The sequence below is a fragment of the Pseudonaja textilis genome, chromosome 1, assembly GCF_049901715.1.
Source record: "Pseudonaja textilis isolate UNSWEBS1 chromosome 1, rPseTex1.2, whole genome shotgun sequence".
Taxonomy (NCBI): Eukaryota; Metazoa; Chordata; class Lepidosauria; order Squamata; family Elapidae; genus Pseudonaja; species Pseudonaja textilis.
This window is the reverse complement of record NC_141990.1, coordinates 51,570,380-51,595,933: the sequence shown is the minus strand read 5'-3', so window position 1 is coordinate 51,595,933 and position 25,554 is coordinate 51,570,380. Positions and strand designations below refer to the sequence as shown.

Below are 25,554 nucleotides of genomic sequence, written 5' to 3'. Positions count from 1 at the left end.
TTTGAAAATAAATGGAAAAAGTTTTCTACAGCTATGCCAGGCGAGCTTGCCACATCTAACCTACCAAATGAATAGTTCTGTTTTGAACTGCGGATGGTAATAAAGGAGAAAAAGTTTTTCTTCGGCTACTTCGGGAAAACTATATAACTCACATTCTTTTACAAATATCACCGCACAACATCTTGATATTTATTGACAAAGTACAAAAAGAAGGCACTGAGGTCATTTTTAAAAGAGGTGCCTTGTCAGTCTGGGATAGTTAAAAACAAAGGAGTTGGTATCTTAAAAGGAAATATAATTAAGGCTACGAAGCCACAAGGCTTTTTTCTTATTTAGGAAAGAGATTTCAAATCGGACCTGGATAATACAGAAGGACGTACAAAATTTGAAACCGCAGAGCCACGGAAAAAGAATGTTTTTGTTTTAGAAAGACGTCCAAGTGAACGTACCGTTTATTGGTATTTCTACCTGCAGCCTTTCCCTACTCCCTATATGGACATCTGAAGCGACTCATCACCAGAAGTCCCCTCCCCCCCCCCGGCAGGTGTTATGACAAAAGCCCCCTGAGTCGGGGGGGGGGGTCTGCGCCCGCCCAGGGGGTGGTGCTGTCGAGACCGTCCCGAGCTCCTCCGCAGCCATAACCCGAAGTCTACCCCAGGCGGCGGCGGCGGAAGTGAGTGAAGGGGCAGTATAGGAATTTCCTGTGACGTCCCGGCCCAGACTCCATTAGGCTGCAGCTAGGCAGAAGAGGCTCAAACCGACCAGCTAGTAGAGAGGAGCGGGCTGTGTGCCTGGGGCTGCCAGGCGGGGGTTGTTTCGGGCCGCGTTCTCTGGCGGGACCGTAGAAAGGGTAGCAGCAGCTGCTGCTGTCAAAGAGCCGCGGGGAGAGGAACAGCTCCCCGTTCCTTACCCCGCCACCTCCCCCATCCCACCCTACCCCTCCTCCCCTTCCTCACTCCCCACCCCCCCGGCTTCCCACCACGGCCGCTCTCGGCGAGGAAACTCTGGCCTCCGCTTCCTCCTCCTCCGACTCGGACACCGGCGGAGCCTCCCCGCCACCGCGGAAGAAAGCGCGGGCTTCCCCGGCGGCGGCGGCGGAGGGAGCAGGAGAGCCCGGGGCTTCCGCGGGCAGAGCAGGCCTCACCTCGTCTTCATCCCCCTCGCTCTCCTGCGGGCTTGCCCCCCCGGCTGCCACCCCCCTCAGAGCCAGCGGCAGCACCATGCAGGCCAACGGAGCAGGAGGGGGTCAGCAGCAACAGCCGCCGCCGCCGCCGTCATCGTCGTCACAGGGTCCGGATATGGGCTGCCTCAACGCCCAAAACGGCGAGGCCTCGTCGGGATTGACCACTGGAGAGCAGTTAGCTCACGCCAATGGGTTGCTGCCGTCGGCCAACAACGGCGACGGCGGTGGCGGCCCGAGTGTCAATAATGGGGTCTCGGCCCCCGCCGGCTCCGCGCTCGAGATGGGGGGAGGCAGTGGTGTCGGCGTCGGCAGCAGTGCCCTGAAAAAGAAGAAGCGGCTTTCGCAATCTGATGAGGACGTGATCCGGCTCATCGGGCAGCACCTCCACGGTTTGGGCCTCAAGTAAGTGGGGCGAATAGGTGTTGCGATCCATCCCACCTCCCAAATAATGCGTAGGCTTTAAACCTGAGGAATGTGGGGGTGGGGGGAGATCGTCCGGAGGATGACTTTTGCCCACCATGTTGTACTTCCAGCCCCCTTCCTCGGCTGGCCTTTTTGGGGAGGGAGAGGGAGATTTTGAGAGTAGATGGGTGATATTTCTCTTGCTAATATCTGTTTTTGTAGGAAGCAACATCGGATGATTGTTTGGCGAGAATATGGATCTAGGTTTGTGTTGATGAGAACAATAACTCTGACAGACTTGTTTATTTTAAAGATCAATTATATACCTAAGGGGAAAAAGGCCAACATTTTGAATGTTGATCTGTAGTACAATCGGGAGATATTTGTTTTGTTCAACATTAGTAAGTTATGGTTTAATACCAAAGACAAAAATGTGAGGGATAAATAAAAACAGTGTATGAGTTGAAGGCAGTGAGAGATAGGGCCTATTTTTCAGGCCTAGTCCAATGGGAACTTCGTTTTAAGAAAACATGTAGAATTTTTGTGAGGCCCAACAGCACATTATTTAGAGACAAATAAATTACAGAGATTATATTGGGAGACCAGCATTTTGAATACAGCAGTGTATGAACAAAAATTCAGATGGATCTAATACAGAAGTATTACAGCAAAACAGCCTACCCATATAGATATTCTATAAGTTTAAACTAATATTTTAAACTGTAGATTGATAGTATTAAAAATTGAACGTGAACATACCTGTGTCTGATCCACTTGGAATGTACTTAAAATTAATGTCAGATATGTTGACTCTTATGTAGCTTGCAGCACTGCAGTACTTTGAGCTGAGTAATAGGCATGCACTGGAATGGGGGAGGGTGAAAAGCAAACATGGTACATCAGTAATTTAGATTAGTAAAACAAACTTGAGAGGAATGTATTATAGTAGTAGCTAGTTTAATTTTGAGAATTTATGCATAAGTATATCCTTGGAAAATGAAGGTCTTTATAAGGTGAGAACTTGAACCACTGCAGGAATAGGTTGATATTTAACTTAGAACACAGTAAACATATGATTGACAGAAGTCAAGTTTATAGCAAGAGGCAAACCTTTTGACTGTTAGAGTTTTAACACAAGGAAAACAGTATTTTTCATTTTAAATCATTGGGAAAGTAAGAATATAGGTTTATGGATTATTAAGGTATTTCCTGACAGAAAATATTTATCATGAAAATAGTAGAAATATATGTCATATTTCCTAGAATTTATAAAAATTATGGGTAGTTTTTGTTATATTTTTTAAAAACATGTTGTACTAAGGCTACACTGGATGTCTTATCTATATGGATAAGAATAAAGACTGGTCAACTTTTTAAAAACACTATGCCTCTCTCTCACAGTCAGACTGTTGATCTTCTCATGCAAGAGTCAGGATGTCGTTTAGAACACCCTTCTGCCACCAAATTCCGCAATCATGTCATGGAAGGAGAATGGGATAAGGTAATAAAAGAGGCATAAGGTTGCCTAATTGTAACAATAACTGCAACCTTATGCATAGTATCTTAAAAGTAAATCCAATTTGTTCATTACAATGAGGCTTAATTCTGAGTAAACAAAAATAAATCTTAAGTTATTAATTTATAAATATTACAGTATATTTCACCCTTTGGTTTACCTTTTTTATTTTTCTTAATTGTTTTTAACATTGCATTTTGTAGGCTGAGAACGACTTGAATGAACTGAAGCCATTGGTGCACTCTTCCAATGCAATTGTGGTAAGAGAGGCTCTTCAACAAACTCTAGATATAAATAATATATTTTAATAGTTTAAGTTGAGATTTGCATGCTTAGTTATATATGTATGTAAAGAGAAATAATATTTTCAGTTTTCAATTAAAAATGAAAAAGCTTATGCTTAGTATGTAAACTTTGAACATTGTGATGTAATAATGTAGCTAAAATACATATATCTTTGGGATATTGCTTAACTTGCAGCTAAGTAATAAATACAGTTTTTACTTTTTATTTTCTAGTGAAATCATTGGTTTGTGAAGTTTAGAGGGATGGTTATTGTATGGGGTTGGCATATTTGCAGTTACCTAGAATGTCATTTTGCTTTTCACTTACAACAAAGTGATAATTTTAGTGATAACTGAGGTCTGTAATATGGAATTATGTCTCAATTATAAAATTAACATACTAAAGAGACACTAAAAATATTTCTACCACTCCTAATTTCTTGGTATGTTTTTTGTTTTTGGTTTACATTTGATAAAAGTGTAGCGAATTTTCATCTGATTCAGTTTACTGATGTCTGCTTAGCTTTCTTGAGGTTTCTCTGTTATCAAAAGGATACTTTTCTGTTCTTTGCACCCTCCCCTTTCACAAAGGAAGTGGTGTGCAAAACAGATGTTTTGCTACATTTATTCACTGAAAGTATATATTACTCTGTCTGAAGGCTAATCGTTAAATCTTTCCTTGCAAGCAAATACTTTTGTATATGTTTTCCTATGAATAGATAGATGATAAAGTAAGTGTAAAAAGCATAAGTACTGTACTAAAAAATAAAGAGGTCATTTAAGGCCTAATAAGAAAAAAATTGCAAGATATACCTTTTGTAGAACACTGTTCACAATGATTTAAGAACAATGATTTAAGAAAAAATCATTCTATATGATATTGGTGTGTAAAATTGTTCAATTCATAAGTTATTAAAATTGAAATCTGGAGGTACCTTTAGAATCTTTCTTCAGTGCTCTTCAGTTGATTTATAATAATGGAAACAGCAATATTACTTGGAACAGTTATATCATCTTCATACCCGTATTGTGTGAGATGGAAAGACTCAAAAACATGTCCCTTTAATTATTTTCCTGAATTTATTAATTTGATTTATTTTGCTTATATTCATGTTATACTCTGAAACATGTTGCAGCTCGGTGAATTACTGCTTAATGGGAAGTGATAACCTGTTTTGTTAAAGGAATTCAATGAACTGGGTTTTTAAAAAAAAAAAATTATAAGAATCCTTGATTGGGCAATTCTAAATGTTGGTTTAGGCAAGTATTTATTAGGAGAACAGTTGATTCTTTAAGTTAACCTTGGAACTAATTTCTGGAGACCCTGTATAACTTATAATAAAGGTCTTCAAACTTGGCAAGTTTAAGACTTGTAGACTTCAATTCCCAGAATTTCTGAACTAACATGACTGGAGGAGGAATTCTGGGATTTGAAGTCCACAAGTCTTAAAAGCTTCCAAGTTTGAAGACCATTGATTTAAGAGATGGAAATAAAGTGATGGAAGATTTTCTTGATGTGTGGTGGCCGAGTAAAATTGAAATTTTTGATATTGTTTATATTGGATTACATTATGGCCAGTCTAAAAAAACTTTTGTATCTGCTAATTGTAAGATAATATTCTCTTGAAAAAAAATTCATAATAATTTTGAAAGATGTTTACATCTGAATTTTGATGGATTGTCAGGAAAAAATTCTGCACATCGGCCAGTTATTTCCAAAATCTCTTACATATGCATCCATATTCCCAAAATTTGTGTTGCTCAGCAAGAAGTGGTTTAATGAGGTTTGCCCCATTTTATCACCTTTCTATCATAGTTGTTAAGTGAATCACTGCAGTTATTAAGTTAGCAACAGAATCATTAGGTAAATCTGGCTTCCCCATTGACTTAGTTTATCAGAAGATTGCCAAAAGGTAATCATACTGCAGCCATTATAAATACATGCCAGTTTCCAAGCATCTGAATTGTGATCACATACCAAAGGAATGCTGCGCTGGTCATAAGTGTGAAAACTGGTCATAAGTCACTTTTTTCAGTGCTGTTGTAATTTTAAATGGTCAATAAATAAATGGTTCTAAGTTGTGGACTATATAAAGCTGTAATAGCTGTAATCTGTTGATATTTTGGATCGTTATAAGAATTTCCAGATAAGCTGTGCTGAACTTGGATTATTTGATGTTGCATATCCTAATCTAAGTATTTAGAAGCAAGACTTGCTGTTCCTAGGAGGCTTATTACCAAACAAAATTAAAGGTTTATAATTAATTCTGAATTAATTCTGATTAATTCTGAATTTTATCAATTTTACTAGGATCGTCACTCTTTTTTCTTCTCATTTCATTTCAAACAATGGTATAGAATTGAAGGTGGACATTTAATTGTCAAGACAACCAATACTCATAGAAGTTTGAGTTAAGGTATCCCATGCAGTTACTTGAGACGTGCAAAATGCTTCAAAGTTGAACCGTTTTGAATTCACAAAGTCACATTTCAAGTGTGAAACAGCTATTGTGAATATAGAACAAGCTGTAATAGAAATGTTCTGAGTTTAAACCCCTGTTATAGACATAGGATGTTTCTTAAGCAGTTAAACAACCCAATTTTCCATCCAAAATGGTATTTTGAATTTGAAATAATTCAAATTGAAATCTTTTACATATTTTTAAGAAACGGCCAGATAAAACCACAAGTCATCATGCTAATAACATTGACAACCTGGATTCCTCAAGGCAATTCACAAGTAAAGTATGCAATCATCATTATTACTCTGACATTGCTTGGTATCTATTATTTATATCTAATATTTAGTTTATTGCCATGTCAGTATTTTTAATTGTGATCTAACAACAAGAGCACTTTTAGGACTGCAGAACTTACGTTGGATGAATGAAGTAGAGCACAATGATGAACTTCAGTGATATGTCTCTATTCTTTTATCCATCTGCTTTGATGAGACCTGCTGGAGCTTGCCAAGGAGGTTTCTTAAGGGGTCCACTTGTAGCATTGTTACTATGTTTTATATTATTTTCTTTTAAGACAAAGCAAGCAACACTGAAGAGGAGGCACAGAACAACATTGCCATGCCACACAAAAGTCTAGCAAGATCAATAAGATTTGGTTTTCCTTAGCGATTTTTAAACACAACTCATTAGTAAGGGGCACATCTGTAATTTGGACGTCATAAATATACATAAATATGTATGCTTCTAGAGAAAATGAGAGCTTCCACACATGCCTGCCTTTAATGGTTAGGTGTATTTTGTAAATATATCCAGCTAGCAGCTCTTCGCAATTTTATTCACAAATTGCCATCAACATAAGCTATTTCTTAATATAACACTTCAAACGGTCCTTTAATATCTGCCACTTGGACTTCTTGTGGGAGAGTTGATTTGGTTCTCTTGCATTCTTTAGAGCAGCTGCTGCAAAATTATTGTTCTGAACATGTTTTACAATGCATTTTTCTTGATTTTTGGAATATTGAAGTCTTTTGCCAAGAAGTATGTAAAATCAGTTCTTCATTGTATGTTGAGATCCTTTTAAGTTTTTTTATCTTGGATGCATTTGCACTATGAATGATAGTAAGGCTGGTAAGCATTAGAAATTATTCTTAATGCTGATTTTGTAAATATATATAGTAGTATTTGCAATTTCTGAGATATCAAATATTTCATAGGGAAGATTGCTCTATGAGTACACAAATCCCATATTAAAGAATTATTGTGAGTATTGCCTAACATATTCGTACATTTATTTCCTGTAAATGCTGTAATGGATTGAGTGTCCCCTGGTTGAAGTTATTGAACTATATTAATGAAACATACATTATCAGTTATGTGGAAAGGGTTCAATATGTTTTGTATTAGTTGTTTATTGCTGTTTTTATTACAGAATTATTTATGCCTTTTTCTGTGTGATGGGAGTTTATTTTTGTGGCTGTATGTGATATGCTAGATCTTGTAGCATATGTGATGTTGAAACAATACTAGCAGAAAGCTCTGAAATAGTAGATAGTGATCATAATATTAAAAATGGTGCAGGTGGACCTCTGTCAGAATACTGTATTTTGAGAATGGAACCAGTTGATCAGACAAGTTAATGCAGTTAGTTTACCAACTGTTTTTTAGCAGTACTGAATATGTGCACTTATAAAAATAGAACAGTAAGAATAATATCTGTGTTAAACTACAAAAATATGTTTGTTCAGCTATGCAAATTCCAAAGTCACATGACTACCCTGTGACAGAAAAAAGCATGATGACATGCTAATCTAAAATATATACATACTACCTTCAGCATCTTTAAAGCAGGAACAGTTCTAATAATGAAGCTTCAGTTCATCTAAGCTTTGAAAGCAAGGCAAGCATACAAAATACAAACCTAATGTCAATCATAGGACTTTTATACTTACAAAATTATAAATTTTATAAATAATGAAATACAAATATTAACATTGGGGATCCTTTAATGCTTACTTTTATGATTAGATTTTAGCCAAATAAAAAGTATTCTCAGGATTAGAAAATATTCCTCAAATCATCAGAATTGTGGGTCAGTGTTCTGCTCACATCTTGTTTATATGGAAACCCTTCTTGCTTAAATATATCTTTCTTACACAAATCTCTTTTGTCACCTCATTCTGTAAATTATTCATTTATTTTTGTACTTTTAAAGTATGATCAGTTACCAGATCCGTTAACTTTTATTATTAGCAAGTAGAATATGGAAACGTCGTTATAATTCCATACATTATTCTAAACTTACTATTAATCTGAGCTAAAGTAGTAATTTGAACAATTGAAATAATTTTTAAAAGCATTTATGTTTTAGGACACTATTCTATAAAATGTAGTAGGGAGAGAAATGACTTATAAATAAATACGGTGCAAATATGTTCAGGGTCTGGTATAGTTGTGAGAGAAGCAGGGCAGAAGTCCCTTGTCAAATATAATTTGTTCTAGTTGTTCATTCACATGTGCATCACATGTGCTGTTGCTTTTTATATTCCATAATAGCATTTTCACTTGTGGAGTGTGCTTCATTAGGAAGCACTGGAGAGATTGTTGGAAAGAGCCTACTTCTTCTAGATACTTTATCCATTTTAAATAGATAGATGAAAGGGTTACATTGTGAAAAAGATTTGTAAGTGAAAATTTATTTTCCCTCTCTTTATATATAGTGGTTGTAAGATATATATTAGTGAGGTCTGCAATCTCAAATAATTAGCAGATTCTGAAATGGAACAATTAATGTCATCTTTTCCATTATTTATGAGACAGAGAATATCAGTGTAGATGTTTCATTATGTAAATGTTTGTGAAACTATGAGTAATATATTTAATTGTGATTTTAAAATATCTCGTAAGCTGCCTTGGAAAGGCTTTGTTATGAAGGGTGGTGTTCACAATTTAAATAAACAAATATGCTGGCCTACTTTTGCACAACAGCATGATGTTTTTTGTTTGCTTTTGGCTTAGAATAACATGTGAACTAACTTACTATTGTTTAGCATGATGTACATATCAGTTTACTATAACTTTTTCAACAAAAACATTCTGGATTAGTGGTATCAAAAGAATTAACTTTAAAATAAACATTTACTTTAGATTTCGTTTAATAGTCTGATAATATAAATGAAAGTTGAAAAAAAGCTATAATTTACATGAATGCAAATTTAAGTGAATGGCATCTTTTCTGAAGTTTAAGTTTAAAAATAGGTGATAGAAGAATATAGGGAGCCTACAGAATGAAAAAATGGCACACACACAATACTACCATATTTTTTACGTCAAGATTTTTCAGTGTTTTGTTTGGAAATTTGAGATAATGGTATGAGTACTATTAGAAAAGACTTCTGGATGGCTGTCCTGTTCACAGAACTGTTGTGGGAGATAACAGCCAGCTAAAAAAGCATTTCTATAATGATATCTCTTCCTCATAGGCCCCTATTTCTCATTAGGACTCCCCCCCAATATTTTTATATATTTGCTTATTTTTGTCCTTTCTCTAGGCTGACGAGCACATTTCCAAGCAAAGCCATATATAGCCATCATTATTTTATTTTCTAAAAAAAGTGAATGGGTATCATTTGGCACCCAAAGACTGTCTCTTTAAAAATGATGATGTTGGACACTGGGGCTGTGCAGCATAGCAGCTTCTCAATTTTAATAATATTTGTTTTAACTGGTAAAATAGGCAAGGCAAAGGGCTTGACAGGTACCAATCAAGTTGTCTGTATTTACATTGGCACTTCTGAGTACCATTTTAGGAATCTCATTAAATAAATCTTGTCTTTTCCCAAGCAATATAATAAAATTTTCTCTGGCATATCGTGATGCCTGTAGACAACATGGCAACTGTAACATCTATAGAAAAAGTCCACATATTCTCCAGATAAAATGAAAAGTACATTTTAAAAGTTTCAAAGTAAATAGAGCCTCAAGAAGTCTTGCCAGATTTCATTGTTTCCACATAAACAATATGGAATTTTCCAGGTTGAGATTTTTTGATCTTTCATATTTGGGGCAAATTATTTTATTTTACCTGCCTCCAGAGGTATGTAATTTTTGCAGTTTTACAGTAAATATATGCTATTTTTCTTAATTCAGAATTTGAACTTTCCAAAAAATCCTAGTTGTGATTGGAATCCTCCCAAAATTTGTCACCAAGTTGTAATTGAAAGTGGTACTCAAAGCCCAGATGAAACCATTGTATGAAATAGATTTTTCACTTCTGCTTTAATTTGGGTTGTGATTTTACTACTTTTTAATATCTTATCCTGGTGGTTTGTACTAAAAAAATGTTTCAAATAGTATTTTAACATGGGCAATAATAAAATCTGTTAGCTTCTTCATCTTGCATTGTATTGTCAACTGATATAGTGTATGAACCAATCCATTTTTTTTTCATCTTTGTGACCTAGCTGTAGAATGCTACTTTACCTTGTTTCCTTAAATAGAAGCAAGTTTTATAAATGATTTGGGACAAGTCTTTTCTAGTTGCTGTGTGAATTAGTCCCTCCCCCGTCCCCGTCCCCCCCCGTCCCCAATTTAATCATATTGTCTCAGAGACTGTCTGGACAAGACACTGCAATTTTCTTGGCAACATTTTTCAGGAATGTTTGACCATTGCCTCCTTCCTAAGGCTAAGAGAAGGTGACTGGTCCAAGATCTCCCAGCTGGCTGTATGACAAAGGCAGTACAGTACCAGAAATCAGGTCTCCCAGTTTCTAGTCTGCTTACCTTAACCACTTTTAGAATGAAATTCGTCCAGCCTGACAGTTTTTAGCACTGCTTTTCTAATTATTTGGTTTCCTGGTGGAGGTCATGTTTTTGTATCACTATTAATTGTAAAGGTACATTATGATGCAGTAGATAATTTTTAAATTATATTCATATTGGATCAAACATGGTACTCTGTGTTAGGACAATAAAAAGCAAGCATGGTTTCTAAATGACACTGAATTTATCGTAAAATACAAAACTTACAGTCAAACACATATTTTTATTTGTGTGTCTTTCATTAAAAAGGTGTAAATAATTATCCAAAGTAGAAAAGCTAGATGGCAAATACAGTACAGCCAAAGATTTCATGAAACCATGCTTTTTATAGAAACTCTGAAAATTCTTAGTGTAGATTTCTATACAAATTGTAGAGCAGGAATTCCATTGAAATATAAACCATGTACTATATATAGATAATCCTCATTTAACAATGGTAAATTGGGACTATTTCTGTCACCAAGCTATATGGTCGTAAAACATGATGTCATGGATTAACAACAGAAATACTGGCACTTCCAGTTGCTGAAGTTAAGTGACCACTGCGGTCATTAATTGAGAACATAATGCAGTTGCCGTATGCAACCTGCTGGCTTCCTGATTGACTTAGCTTGTAGGAAACCAGCAAAAATCATTAATGGCGGTCACATGACTGCAGGATATTGCAACATTGTAGTTGCAATGCATTCAGATCATGATCATGTAACTGTGGGGATACTGCAGCTTATGTAAGTATGATGACCGCTTGTAACTATGACATTCAGCACTCTCATAAATTTGAATGGTTGCAAAATAAATGGCTGTGAAGTGGAATACCCACCTGTAGCTTCAGGCAAATATTTGTATGAAAATCATAGTATTGTATAGTCTTAATTCCTTGTGGAAAGCACACAAGTCACTGACTTCCACAAGCAGTTTCATCCCCTTTCTAATAGTGAGACATTTTACTATTTTAGAATAGCATCTCAGAACCATTATAATGCAGTCATATCTTGACACTCAACTACTTCAAAACTCTTCAAATTTGGTATTCAATGCATTTTGAAGCAGAAATCTTGTCCCAGTACTCATATTTCTCCCAGTATTCTACACGTAAGGAAGAACTTCCTGACATAGGCTGCCTCGTGACTCACTATTTCTTCTGGCCGAAATAGTCAGATGGTAAGTTGTGGTTTTCTCAGTACCTGTTAATTTTTTTAGTATTCATCACATCTTCCGGAACGAATTACTGACGAATATTGAGGTACCGCTGTACTGTGATATAATAAATGATATAGTTAAAGTCATTTGTATAATTTATTTAATTTTAATTTTTAAAAATCATTTAAACTTCTTGCCTTCATGCGAAAGAAAAGAGTTTAGTATGAGTCATATGGAGACATCTTTTATTAACTACTACTCCTGCTGTATCTCCTTGGAATGTTGTTATGCAGGTTTCTCCCATATAGGTCTGGAATTAGTGGATTTCAAGCCATAATATTGTTTCCTGTTTATAATTCATGTTCTTCCTAAACAAATGTACAAAGTGATTGCATTAACAATTAAAACTTTACTTACAAATAATTAAAAGCTTTAATACTGCCTAGGGGCATATGGTAAACTACTTGTCCCATGGTTAATGTGATACCTACTTGAAGCTACAGCATTTGTAAAACACGAACTTCTTCGTGCTATGAAAGTATACAAGCATGCTAAGCAAAATTATTTATTGGACTTGGAAAGTGGTTAGATGGCAAGATGGTGAACAAAGCAAAAATTGAGACAGGGAGAGCAGTAAAAAATGGAAAAATTCTGCAATTATGACACATGGCTTGTATAGCTGTACTTAGTAGAAATTGGATGAAATATGGGTGGGGGTGAAAATGTGTAGAAGTTAATACTGTTTCATGTTGTATCAACATTCTCATACAGTGAGCTAGAGTGATTATGGTTTCTCAGGTATGGAATGTAAAATGCTAATTTTCTTTTGAGTTACTCATCAATTAGTGTTTATTAACAGACATTCAGAAAAAGAAAAGTTCCTGATCCTATAAATTTCTGCATATTAGAATAACATGCCTTTTCCGAACATAGCACACAGTTGCTTTGACATAGTCTGCTTATGATTACTCAGCAGTAACTTAGATTTGTGTTCAGAGATCATTTATATTTCCAAGATTTTCATACAGGATCTAATATTCCTGATATGAACCCTGTTTCAGAATAAAGCTGCTTCTTTGTGTATCATAATTCCTTTTCATTTAATAAAAGAGATATATACCTGGCGGTTGAACTACAAGATTTTGGTGTGTTCAACTGCATGTATTTAGATGCAGATAATGTTGCATTATTATTAGGACGATGTAACACTTTGTATTCAATTCCAGATGACTGTTTTGGAACATGTGGGAATATGAATATAGCACTTGTCTACAACTTATTGGTTTTTTTTGGTTTTTAAAAGTTTCATTTGGAATTCAAAGCACTGTATAGGCCTTTCATACAAATTTGCATAAGTTTGGGCAAAAGCCATGTATGTTTCCATTATAAAAATGCAATGTAATGTGATTGAAATAAGAGAAACTTAACTTTGGAAGGAATATTATTTCTCATCACATAGAAACTTTCTTTTGCACATGTATTCGTGTTTGGAGAAGGGAGAAATACGTCTTATGCACATTTAAAAGCAGAGGTTCTTTATGAATACTAAGATATGAAAGGTGGATGAAAAGTTTTACCCCCTCAGTTATGGCTTTTGTAACAAAATGGATGCGGATATCCATTATCCTTATTTCATTCATAAAGCAATTGCATCACGAAACAGGAGAAAGTTATGATGAAGTGATGAGTTGCTGTTGTCTTTCTGGGCTTCCTAACAGCTAAGAGGATTCTCTTGAACAATGCAACAGTGAGGCAGGACCTGGAGATTTGTTTTATTGATTTAGTTACTTTCATTATCAAAAGTCAGAGTAATCATTGCCAGAGTCCCAAGGCTTCAGTTTGTGCTGTATGTTTCCCTGAACATTACAAAGTAGTAGTAATAAGGTTACGATTACTAATACATACGGATGCTTGAAGCTGTCCTCATTTCTTTTGTATTTAAAAATTAAGCCTGTGACACTACTGCTGTTAGCTGAATGTGGAGTTGACTTTCAGGAATAGTTACAACTATGAAGTCTGACAGTACAAGTTACAAGTATCTGAAGTAATCTTCACAGCCCTAGTCCCATTTTATTTTAGTTTTAAAGGAAGGATGACAGCTCTAAAAAGGCTTGAGTTTAACACCATCTGCTTTTCAGGAAAATATGGTACCACCAGTGGTATTGTGGTGGGTAATGGTGAAAAAGAAACTAGTGCTGTAGGAGGATCTCTTCTCTCTAGATAAGCAGAGGTGATTATCCTAAAAATTCAGAAAAGAAATGGTAGTAACATTTCTGCCAATCAACTCTTGTGAGCTGGGATCTGGAGGTCAAGATGTGGAGGAGAAGAAGGTACCTCTTCTGAATCTGAATCAGTGACACATGATGTTAATATGGAATCAATGCTGCTGTAGATTATCTCTCAAAGTCAGCAGCATACTATAGGCCAAAGGATAGCATATTGTATATTACTTCAGGATTGTACTTGAAGAACATAGCACTACTTTGAGGCCTGGATCTTCAGGGGAAAAGACATTGGATTGATGTTAGAAGTTTAGAGCATCTCTTTAGATACAGTCCAGTTGTTCTTTCTCTTCTGAAACACCAAGCAACTTATGTTGCCAGCTAGTGACAAGGAAGCCAACTTGAAGCTAGTCTGAAGGCATCCTGTGTGGTATGTGCTATTGCGCAGATAATGTCTCTGTACGGCCAGCTGTTCAACATGGTGGAGGATGCTAGATTCCAGAACCAATTCCATTTGATTTACTGTGATTATCAGATTCCCTTAAGCAACTATTTCAGCAGTGGGTGATACCCTTTTTAAGTAAGTGTAGTGGGGGAGAAAGGTCAGAACTGCCGCAAGCAGTAAGTCTAGACATTTAGTCTTCTTTAACCCAGTCTAGCTGAGATTATGTATACATTTTAACTTCTCTTTGTGTACTAGTAGGAGTGGGATGAGAATGGACATGGAAAATAGGTCTAACGTAGTGGTTTATCAGGAATAGTTGTTTGACATCAGTTGTATTCATTCAACTAACTTGGTCCTTGCACTATCTGAGTTTCAAGGGATTGATCCACCTTCTCTACCTTGCCCACTCTCCCTCAATGCTATTGATATGACCCACTTGTTAGCATTGATACTGAACTGTAATGGCCTGTTTGGTCCAACAAAGAGGTAGTCCTCAATTTACGAACATTTAGTGATCAAAATTACAGTGGCATTGAAAAAAGTGATGTGACTGTTTCACACGACTATTGCAGCATGGTCAAATGATCAAAATTTGTATACTTAGGAACTGGCATGTATTTATGATGGTTAAAGTGTCCCAGGGTCATGTAATCATCTTTTGCAACCTTCTGACAAGTAAAGTCAGTGAGGAAGCCATATTCACTTAACAACCATGTTATTAACTTACAGTAACTGCAAGTGATTCACTTAACCCTGGCAAGGAAAGTCACAAAATGGGACAAAACTCACAATTGTTTTGCTTAATAACTGACATTTTGGGCTCAAATGTGGTTGCAAGTTGAGGACTACTAATAGTGAACTGGCTCAGAGGCCCCATGGACTCATAGTGTCCATATGTGCAGCCTGGAGATAATACTGTGTCAATAGATTTCATTGCCCAGATGGAAGAAAAAGAGTATGTTTTCATAATTACTAGGCTAGTGCTTGAGTGCCTGGAGTGTAAGCTATGGTTGATTTTTATAAAAAAAAAAAAAAAACATGTGAGAAAGCTGGATTTCTTATGGATGATTTTAAAAAAAAGCAGGTGGGATTCTGGAGGTAACAATAAAGTTGTGTGTGCTTACAAGCACTACCATTCTTAAGTTCAGACCCAAGTAAGTGTCAATATGTTTTGATCAGGTCAGTTAGCTTATCTTTCTGTGTCGTTCCTTTCAATAAAAATGCTTATACTTTCAGGGAAGGTTATTGCTCTAAATTTCAGAAAGCTAAGTTGACTACTAGGGCTGAAAAATGTCCAGACAGTAGCTAGAAAGCTGCAAACGATTGTAGTCTTTTGTGTCTTTGCTAGTGGTTATATACATTTGTGTAACCTTAAAGGCTTGTTCTGAATCTCACTGTATTCCATCGCTGAAATGCTTGAAAGCATTTTGGGATCTTATTCTGCCAAAGTGTGACCAATCTGAAACTAATATTACTGAAGATAAGTTTTGTTTCCTATTTGTAATGGGACACATGTTCACCAATTGGATAGCTTTGAAAAACAGGTCATTAATTCATTATTTTCTAGTTTTCCATTTAAATTCTGTTTTATGTTACAGTTTTGAATAGTCATTTTCCTTTTCATTTTTTGCATGGAATATTCACCTCTCTTGTCCTGTCCTTATTGAGAGAGATTCCAAGGAGTCAATTTATTCATCAGTTCTTTGGTCTTTGCTATGGTTGTTTGCTCTGCGAAAGCTTCAGTTTACCAGTTTGATTTTATGTTTATTGGTGATAATATTATAAAATGAGCTTATATTAAGATTAGTTTTCCGAGGAACATGCAATATTTAAATATTATCGGTCATGGATACTTAGAAATTGGACAAAGATAATTCAGGCTCCTATCACTCTTTAATTTGACCTCTAACAAATGTAAATCAGTGCATCTTTTCAGTATTGAGGCTTTTCAAACCACCCATTTGTTATGAAAGTGTACCTATTTCAATTCTAAAGGGCAAGTAAAAAGGTGTATATATCTTGTTTAGCTTCAAATGTTTTCTGAAATTTCAGTCAGCCTTTTCTCCCCACCTGATCTGCTGCTTTCTGTCATGTCAGAAGATGAAGTTTTTGCTGCTGCAACAAAAATATCTAGAATATCTGGAGGATGGTAAAGTTTTGGAGGCACTTCAAGTTCTGCGTGGTGAGTTGACACCGCTGAAGTACAACACTGAGCGCATTCACATCCTTAGCGGGTAAGTGTTTTAGACTGAAAATTTATGCATACTTGAATTTAGACCTTTATAGCTGGATGCCAAGCATAGGGCAAGCCTATGGAGATGCTAGGGAGTGAGCTTGTCGGGGAACAATTTGATCCCGTTGGACCCAAGAAAAGGGGCAGAGACTTTTGGACTGTAGTGCCCCTAGTGAATTAGATACATGTCCCTCTTGGCTGGCCGAAACAGCTTGGGAGGTCACAGTTTTCAAGTGATGGTGAATTCATCCTTGATGGAGGTGGTGTTTCCAGCTTCTTTTAAAGAGGTACTGATGTACCTTCTTCGCAAGAAGCCATCAGTGGACTCTACCATTCTGGACAATTTTTATCCCAGAAAGTTGGTAGCCTTGCAAATGCAGAGAATCCTTGATTACCTGAATCTCTTGCAATTGAGTTTCAGGCCGGGATATGGAACTGAAACAACTTTGGTTAAAGTTTTGGTTGATTTCTGGCATGGGGGTTGTGCATCCATCCTTGTTATTCTTGACAGATTTTGATACCATAAACCATGATATCCTTGGTCCAACTTAGGAAGTTGGAAGTGGAGGGGCACAATTTTGTGCTTGTTCATCTCCTTTTGAGGCCAGTACCAGGTGTATTGATTGAGAGCGAGAGGTCCAGACTTCCCACAGCTTCTTTTTTGTGGGATTCTGCAGGACTCTGTGCTCTTTCCATTTCCATGTACTTGAAACCACTGGGAGAGATCAACTCTCATGACAGAATGAGGTATCATCAGTATGTTGATAGTACTCAATTATATATCTTCATCCCAGGTGAATTAAGTAATGCTGTGGGTGTTCTTTTGCGGTGCGTAGAGACTATAAGGCTGGATGGGGAAGAACAGACTTTCACAACCTTGGAAAAACAGAATGGCTATGGGTAGGGGGCTCCTCAATATTCAGGGGTTTATCATGTTTGATCTTGGATGAGGTTACACTGTGAACAATCTTGGGGTCCTCCGGGATTCATGATTCTTGCTTGATGTGTAGGTGGCAGTTGTGGCTGAAGTGGGTGGGTAGGCTTTGCTCAGCTTCATGTTGTGCACCAGTTATGCCCCTCTCTGGACCAGGAAGTACTTGTTTCAATCATTCACATTGATTACATACTTGAATTCCCTTTTCAGTTTTTTAGGTTTTTTTATACTACTTTAAACTACTTAGATGATAAATGTATTTAAACATTGCACATTAAACTTTTTCCTCATATATTAAAGCATGATTAAGATTCAGGCCTGTGTTAAACAGCTCCTTAAGTAAATCAGTCTCTTGTTTCTGACGAAATAGAAGCTGTACCCTCAGCATTGATTAATATCAATTCAGTATATAGTTCCAGAATGCTTAATCCTTGTGTTTCTGTTCAATAAACAGATATCTGATGTGTAGTCATCCAGAAGACTTGCGTACTAAAGCAGAATGGGAAGGAAAAGGAACAACTTCTAGATCTAAACTTTTGGACAAGCTCCAAAGTAAGAAAAAATAGTTTCAAAAGGACACATGTATCCCTGTCTAGATTTCCAGCATATTTCATTCTGAACAGACAAATGTTGATCTGAAAGTACAAATTCATGAGATGATTTGTACCCGTGAAGGGGGTGGTGGTGTGATAGACTACAATGAAGTGATAGTTTCCCCAGAAGGAGGGAGCATATTCCAAGCGGGGAGAGGAACAAGACAAGAGGCAATGCAGTCTAGAACTGGATCGGAGGAAGAGAATTAGGATAGCCACTCCTTAAAATCTCTCAAAATATATATGTGAGATGAGAGTAGTATAGTAGTATATCTGTTTTGGAGAGTTGGGAGATTCTTGGGCAGATTGGGATGTATTAGAGACTAAAGGGTGCAGTGAAGAAGAAAATGCCATTATGTGAAGAGAATCTTACTCACAGAATGATAATGTTTAATTTGTTATCTAGCCGTTTTTGGCTTAAATAAGGTAAACATGTATGTGGAAAATGTACTTCACAAATTCATTTTTTTAAAAAATGAATTGATTATACTGAAATTGCTTTTTTATTTATTTAAGCTTACCTACCCCCATCAGTGATGCTCCCACCAAGGCGTCTGCAGAATCTGCTACGTCAGGCTGTAGAGCTACAACGGGACCGGTGCCTCTATCACAATACTAAACTTGATAACAATCTAGAATCTGTATCACTACTCATAGACCATGTTTGCAATAGGTGAGAGATTTTTTTTTTTAATTTTAAGAGCAATGGTAATACCTTTTAATGCAATAAAATTACTTTTAATTTTAAACAATTAAAAGTAATTAACTTGTGATGGTTGATTTATTTTTGGTTCTACGCAAGTAAGTATTCAGGGTGGCTAACAAGAATATAAAAATTTAGTGTTTTAATTTATATTCAGTTTAAAAATTAAACATTGTATATTTTTGTTTGAGTATGTAGTAAATGGAGGGAAAACATTTTACCGACACAGTTTACTTCTTGAAGAATATTGCATTTTTACAAATGTACTTAGGTTCAGCTTGCAAGCACAATAATAAAGTTGTAGAATTACATAGGTTTGATATCCTGATTCACTGACCATAAGATATTTGTTAACCACATTTATCTGAAATATTAAGAATGTCTGAATTCTGCCTATTGCAGAAAGTTGTGATTTTCACTTAGAGCTAATAATGGTCTCCTGTAATACTAAGTTAGAAGTGAGTTTCACTTAATGGAGCTGACTTCCATCAAACAATATGACAAAAACTTCAGAAAAAGATTTCAATTTTTTAAAAAGGAGAATGGTAACATGAATGGCAGTTCTTCACACATTTAATATGCATTATGTTAAATCCTATTGAACTCAGGAAGATCCAGGCAGCCTTGCTGTATGCAGGATTGCAAGAATAGATTCCTCTATCAGACTTTAAAGTGGTAAGTTAGAAATGAAGCTTGGAGGACAAGGCTTTATTTCAGAAATTCTCAATTTTCAAAATATATTTAAGAATTCTTTCTATAAATCTGAAAAATCATAAAAATAAATCTGTGAGGCTAGTTTTGCAGTGAGGGTTGAGTCTGGTCAATAGAGAAATGCAAAACATTTGAAAGACCACTCTGCAAAGTGTAGGCAACACACCAAAACCTCAGATCTTTCTCTGGTCATATCTGCATGCCTAATTACTTTATTTTGCAGTCTCAGCAGTTGCATTGACAGACATGCACAGATAATCTGAGAAGGGCCACAAAGTTGTTGTTTTAGTGTCTGGAGCATGCAGCTGCTTCAAAGAGGAGTGTTTTACTCATGCAACATGGTTTGCAAAGTGTTCTTTCAAATGCATTGGACAATCCTACTGCTCCAAATCGAGGTCATACTTGTTTTCATATTTTCAGGATGTTGATTCAGAGCTCATGTTAAGAGTCATGACTTGAGGTGAGGATAGGAAGGTTTATAATAACATACTCATGCATTTTCAACAACCGATTTTGAAAGTTGATTATATTTTTAAACTAATTTATCTTGCATCCTGAGAGGCTGTCTTTGAAACAACTACAGTTTCATGGCCCTTGGATCCTGGTCATATTTGGCATTCCCCATATCTATCTCTGCATAAAGAGATAGTATGGCAAGTAGGAAAAAAAATAAGATAGGAGATAGGAAAACAGGACATTTGATAAGAAACATTTATAATGTGTGTTTTTTCTATTGTGCATGCAATAGTAATCATTTGCCTGATGCTAATATGGATATTTATAGTGGTGAAAGCATATTTGTGAACCTTTAGTACTATCTGCAATCCTGAAGTATTTGGCCTGGAGTATAATTAAATCTTCATCTAAGTCTACATCTGTTAATTAAACAGATATAGGATAAAATAATGTATGGTCTCATATCTCCATTGTACACATTGAACTGATATTCACTATTATGGGAAAAACATGTAAAACACTAATATAATCAGCTCTCTTAAATGGATCAGTGGAGTCCGATTGTTATTGATTGATTAGATTTATAGGGCCATCTAACTTGAACAATGCGACTGGGCAGGATACAACAAAACTTCTAATCAGCGAGATTATCAGATGTGATTTTGAAAGTTTCCCCATTAAACGCACACAAACACACACACTCACAAAATTATTCTGGCCTTACCTTAAGTGGGCAGTTTATGCAAGATAGCTTAAAATGTAAATAAGGACTGAGCAATATAATTATATATTTATGTATAGTTTCTATAGCTGCTCCATCTCAATCCATAATTCTAGGTGTCTTACAATTCCAAAACTATAAAAACAAAACAATAAAAAACATTTTAAAAACACCAAAATATATTTCCAAAATGATGTTCAAGATTGATTAGTTGGTACAAGAAGCATTGGGCTGAAGTCATTATTGCTAAAGGAAATGCCATCAATTATTTTTTTTAATATAAATTTTATTTGGGTTTTCACAAAAAAACAAAAACAAATAAAACATCTTTCTTTGAGAATAGCCTGATCAAGGGTTATCACTTCTTCATACAGACACAAACTCAATTTCATGTTCATCTTTGTATTCTATTCCATGTCTTATTACTATTTAACATTTTCTACGTAGTTTTTCCCCTCCCTTGATTTTCTCAATTTTTTTTTTAATTATCTCATATCTCAATTCAAATAATTATATTTGTACTTTTTGTCTGTCCTGTTTCAATTTCATATTATCTTTTCTCATTAAACAAATTTTCCCCTGTAGTTACTAATTTGAGTATGACATCTTTATATCTTTTAATTTTATCCATTCAACTCTTATTTGAACTTCAATTTATACCTTTAAAATTATAGCAATCAATATAATACATAACTTCCAATTGAATTCTGCTTGGTACATTCTTAAAGTACACGCTATATTCTTAAAAAAAATTATATATATGTAAATAAAACACTCATTCCATTCCAAATCAATTCTATCATTAATATTCATTAAAATCTTAACATCTTTTTCTTTTCAATTGAATATCATACTTCCTTGTGAACACTTATAAACTTTCCATAATTCTTTTTTTTTTCATATTTCTCTTCACTTCTATTTTTATAAATCATTAATAATAATTAAAATGTTCCCATCCTTTCCTAATTTCATTCTCTCATTCACTTTCATTTATTCAGTAAACAACCACCCGATTGATTTTAGTCATTTAAATGCAATAGCCCAAAATCCATAAATCACCAAATAATCCAAAGCTGTTTCTTCTTGCTTCTTTTTTCCACTTTCTCTTCCTGGGGTTCTATTATTTTGTTACAAAGTTTCAGTTGAAGTGTATCTTTTAGGAATCTTCTTAAGATTTCACTGTAAATTCCTTTTAGTTCCAGGCAGTCTCCTCCATTTTTCCAGATCCTGCCCTTTTATTCTTTTTCTCTCCCTTCCTGCTTTTAAAAGTTTTTAAATATCCAAAAAGCTTTATTATCCCTTTGACATTTTATTTTCAGCTTAAATGCCCATTAATGTCAGTGTGGATTTTTCTCAATCTCTTAATTAAGTCTCTTAGTTGTCAGTATAAGGAAGGGAGGAAGAAAAAAAAAACCCAAATCCTTTCCCTCTCCTCTCTCCTTTTCAAAATCTTCTTTGGGAACAATGTTATTTTTATATTTTAAATTCCAGGGTACCTTACGTTGTTGCTTTTGCGGTTTAAGCCGGTCAGCCAAAACTTTCTCTTCTTATCTTCCTCCTGCACTTTCTTTTCCGGTTGAGTTCTTCTTTGAGGTGGCCATTTCTGACCACTGCTGCAACTGCCTTTGGGAAAGGGAGTTGGGCCAGCTGGGGAGGAGAGATGTGGCTCTCCTCGACCCTGCTGGCAGTCTCCCCCCTCTTCACCTCTACGGGGTGGCTTAGCCCCGAAACCAGCCGGCACTGGGTGCTCCGGCAGCAAGCATGGATCAAAACCGTGCACGATCGCGGATTTCGGTCCATCACCAAAGGAGCTCAAACCGGAAGTCAGGAAATGCCATCAATTATTAAATCTGATGCATTGCATACTTTTTTTTCAAGAAGATGAAGTTGGTTCAATATGTTCAGTGGAGACATGATACTCTATGCTTTCTTATGCATTGTTTAATTAAACTCTTTATTGATGAATAAGAAACTGTAGGTCAGGGTACAAGATGATGGATTGTTCTAAAAGTTCACAAACTTTTGGATTCTATTGTTCACATAAAACTGATACTTTTTCTACATGTTTGTTTTTTAGGAAACATTTTCCATGTTATACTCAGCAGATACTTACAGAGCACTGTAATGAAGTATGGTTCTGTAAATTTTCCAATGATGGCACTAAACTAGCAACAGGATCCAAGGATACAACTGTTATTATATGGCAGGTTGACCCTGTAAGTATTCTACATGGCAAACTGTTTCCATAAAATTAAATGCTTTTTTCCTCAGTTTGATTTCTATTTAGTATGTCATTTGTAAATACCTTGGTATAGTTCTGTTTGCATGCATTTTTGGCTTAAGTCTTATATCACTTGTTTAATTTATTTGTTCTTTTATATGGAAAATAAAGTCCAATAAAAGGTATGCAAACTAGCTACAATTTGAATAACTGCAATATTCTGTCTCGGTTTCTTGTATAAAACAAGAATATGAGCATTCTTTATGATTTGGTGGCCATTTCAGAAGCCAAAAATTTGAATAACTGCAATATTCTGTCTTGGTTTCTTGTATAAAACAAGAATATGAGCATTCTTTATGATTTGGTGGCCATTTCAGAAGCCAAAAAACATAGGAGAAAAATAGTTGTTTTCCAATTTTTCACTAGATACTTTGCAGTAGCCTTCCAATTATTTAATAGTTGCAATAATATTATTCCCACTAAATTATTGAAATAAGGACTTGTGGTAGCCAGGTATATCCAAATATAATAACTTCAGTTCTATACTAAAAAATGATTCCAATATTGTAATTTGCAAAAAAATGCACCCCAATTTCTGTTGACTAAATTCATTAGAATAGACAATTAACATGTGCAATCCGTAGCAGTTTAAAATGTCCTGAAAAGTATTTGTTAGGCTTACATTGGATTTATGTGTTGTAGAAAATAAGGTAATCTTCTGTTTGTCTTATTTTCCTCTAGTTCTTTTGTCAATATTTCAAAGCTGTGTTTACTCCTTTTCATTTTATGTGTGCATGTTCATTTAGTATAGTTACAGTAAATATGCTCCATTAATAATATATGAAGAAATTTAACATTTTAAAATTAAAAAAGCTTGAAATTTAAATATACAGTGGTGCTTAAAAGTTTGTGAATGCTTTTGAATTTTCAACATTTCTGCATTAATATGAACCTAAATGTTTACTGTTTTCCACACAAGTCCTGAAACTAGATAAAGAGAACCAGTTAACCAAATGAGTCAAACATACTTATTATTTATTTAGTAAGGAAAATGATACCAAATTACATATTCGTGTATGTACAAGTGGGACCCCAGAGAAAGCAAAATGTATTAAACATGTTTCTCAAACTATTACTTTTTCTATTGTACTTATGCAGATTAGACATAAATAGAATTTTCCCTTTTTGTTACAGCAGAGTGTTTGTTTGTGTTTGGTTTATTTTCTTTAATGCTTCTTTTCCATCATAGTACTATTTTAATCTTGTTGAGAATATTTTGCTTTGCATGAGTTAGTATCAAGAAAAGCCACTGATATTTTTTAAGAGTGTTATGGTTACCTTGTGTAGCCTTTCCAAACATCTATTCATCTAGATAGGAAAAATTAGTGTGTGTCAACTCTTTTTTTTTTGATAAGTGAATATTAAAAACAAAAATTCAGAATTCTGGTTCCTAATATGTTGCTTTGCTAAATAGTTTGTAGGCAAGGGTGGGATACAACAGGGTTAACTACCGGTTCGGGATTTACAAGGTTTGGTGATTTATGATGTGCTTCCCTGCACGCTGTGAGCCTCGCACCTGTAAATCATCATCAGCAGGCTGCGTGCAGAGAAGCAGCCTTTGACACAGCCCTTTTTTCCTGCTTTTTTAACTGCAGCTGTGCCTTGTTTGGTGGCTGAAGTTGAAAAATCAGGAAATAAAAATCAGGTAAGAGCCCAGGTGGGCGGGTGGGCAAAAACATCAGCAGACATAGAACCGGTTCTATGTCTGCTGCTCTTCAGAGCTACCGGTTCTACAAAGGTGGACAGAACCGGTAGAAACTCACCCCTGTTTCTAGGATTGTGAGAATAAATTACTCTTTTAGGTTAGCTACTTAAACTATATAAAAGGCTTGCCAACCAATTAAATTACTGGAATTTTATATTTTCTGCTTTTAAAGGATACACATCAACTAAAACTGCTCAAGACTTTGGAAGGCCATGCATATGGTGTCTCCTATATCGCTTGGAGTCCTGACGACAACTACCTGGTTGCTTGTGGCCCAGATGACTGCTCTGAGCTTTGGCTCTGGAATGTACAAGTAAGAATGATAAATGTGGAGTGTTAGCATGCCTTATTAAATAGAATTCTTTATTGGCCAAGTGTGATTGGACACACAAGGAATTTGTCTTTGGTGCATAAGCTCTCAGTGTACATAAAAAAACATTCATCAAGATCATAAGATACAACAAAGTGATAGCCATAGGATACTAAATAAACAATCAAAATCATACTAGGAAACTAAATAAACAATATAATCATAAAGATATAGGCAACAAGATTATAGTCATAAGTAAAAGGAGATAGGTAATAAATAGGAAGGATGAGAATAATAATAATAATACAGTCTTAGTAAATATTTTGCAAGTGTTGTGGGAATTAGTTGTTTAGAAGTGGTGGCATACGGGGAAACACTGTCCTTGTGTCTAGTTGTTCTAGTGTGCAATGCTCTATAATGTCATTTTTAGAGTAA

At 35.5% G+C, this 25,554-nt stretch overlaps 1 protein-coding gene across 3 annotated transcripts in view; it reads left to right on the top strand.

The window, feature by feature from the left end:
• The first annotated feature begins 638 nt into the window (after positions 1–638).
• WDR26 (WD repeat domain 26) overlaps positions 639–25,554 on the top strand; it is a 40,314-nt gene continuing 15,398 nt past the window's right edge. For 2 of the 3 annotated variants that reach the window (XM_087934122.1, XM_087934132.1), the window contains exons 1-8: positions 693–1,585; positions 2,987–3,086; positions 3,305–3,361; positions 16,570–16,706; positions 18,094–18,191; positions 18,749–18,905; positions 22,901–23,039; positions 24,982–25,122. In XM_087934122.1, coding sequence (XP_087790248.1) covers positions 1,221–1,585; positions 2,987–3,086; positions 3,305–3,361; positions 16,570–16,706; positions 18,094–18,191; positions 18,749–18,905; positions 22,901–23,039; positions 24,982–25,122 — 1,194 coding nt within the window. In that variant the 5' untranslated portion in view covers positions 693–1,220. Of the gene's footprint in view, positions 1,586–2,986; positions 3,087–3,304; positions 3,362–16,569; positions 16,707–18,093; positions 18,192–18,748; positions 18,906–22,900; positions 23,040–24,981; positions 25,123–25,554 lie in introns of all 3 variants that reach the window. The other variant, XM_026695687.2, reaches the window with a different exon arrangement.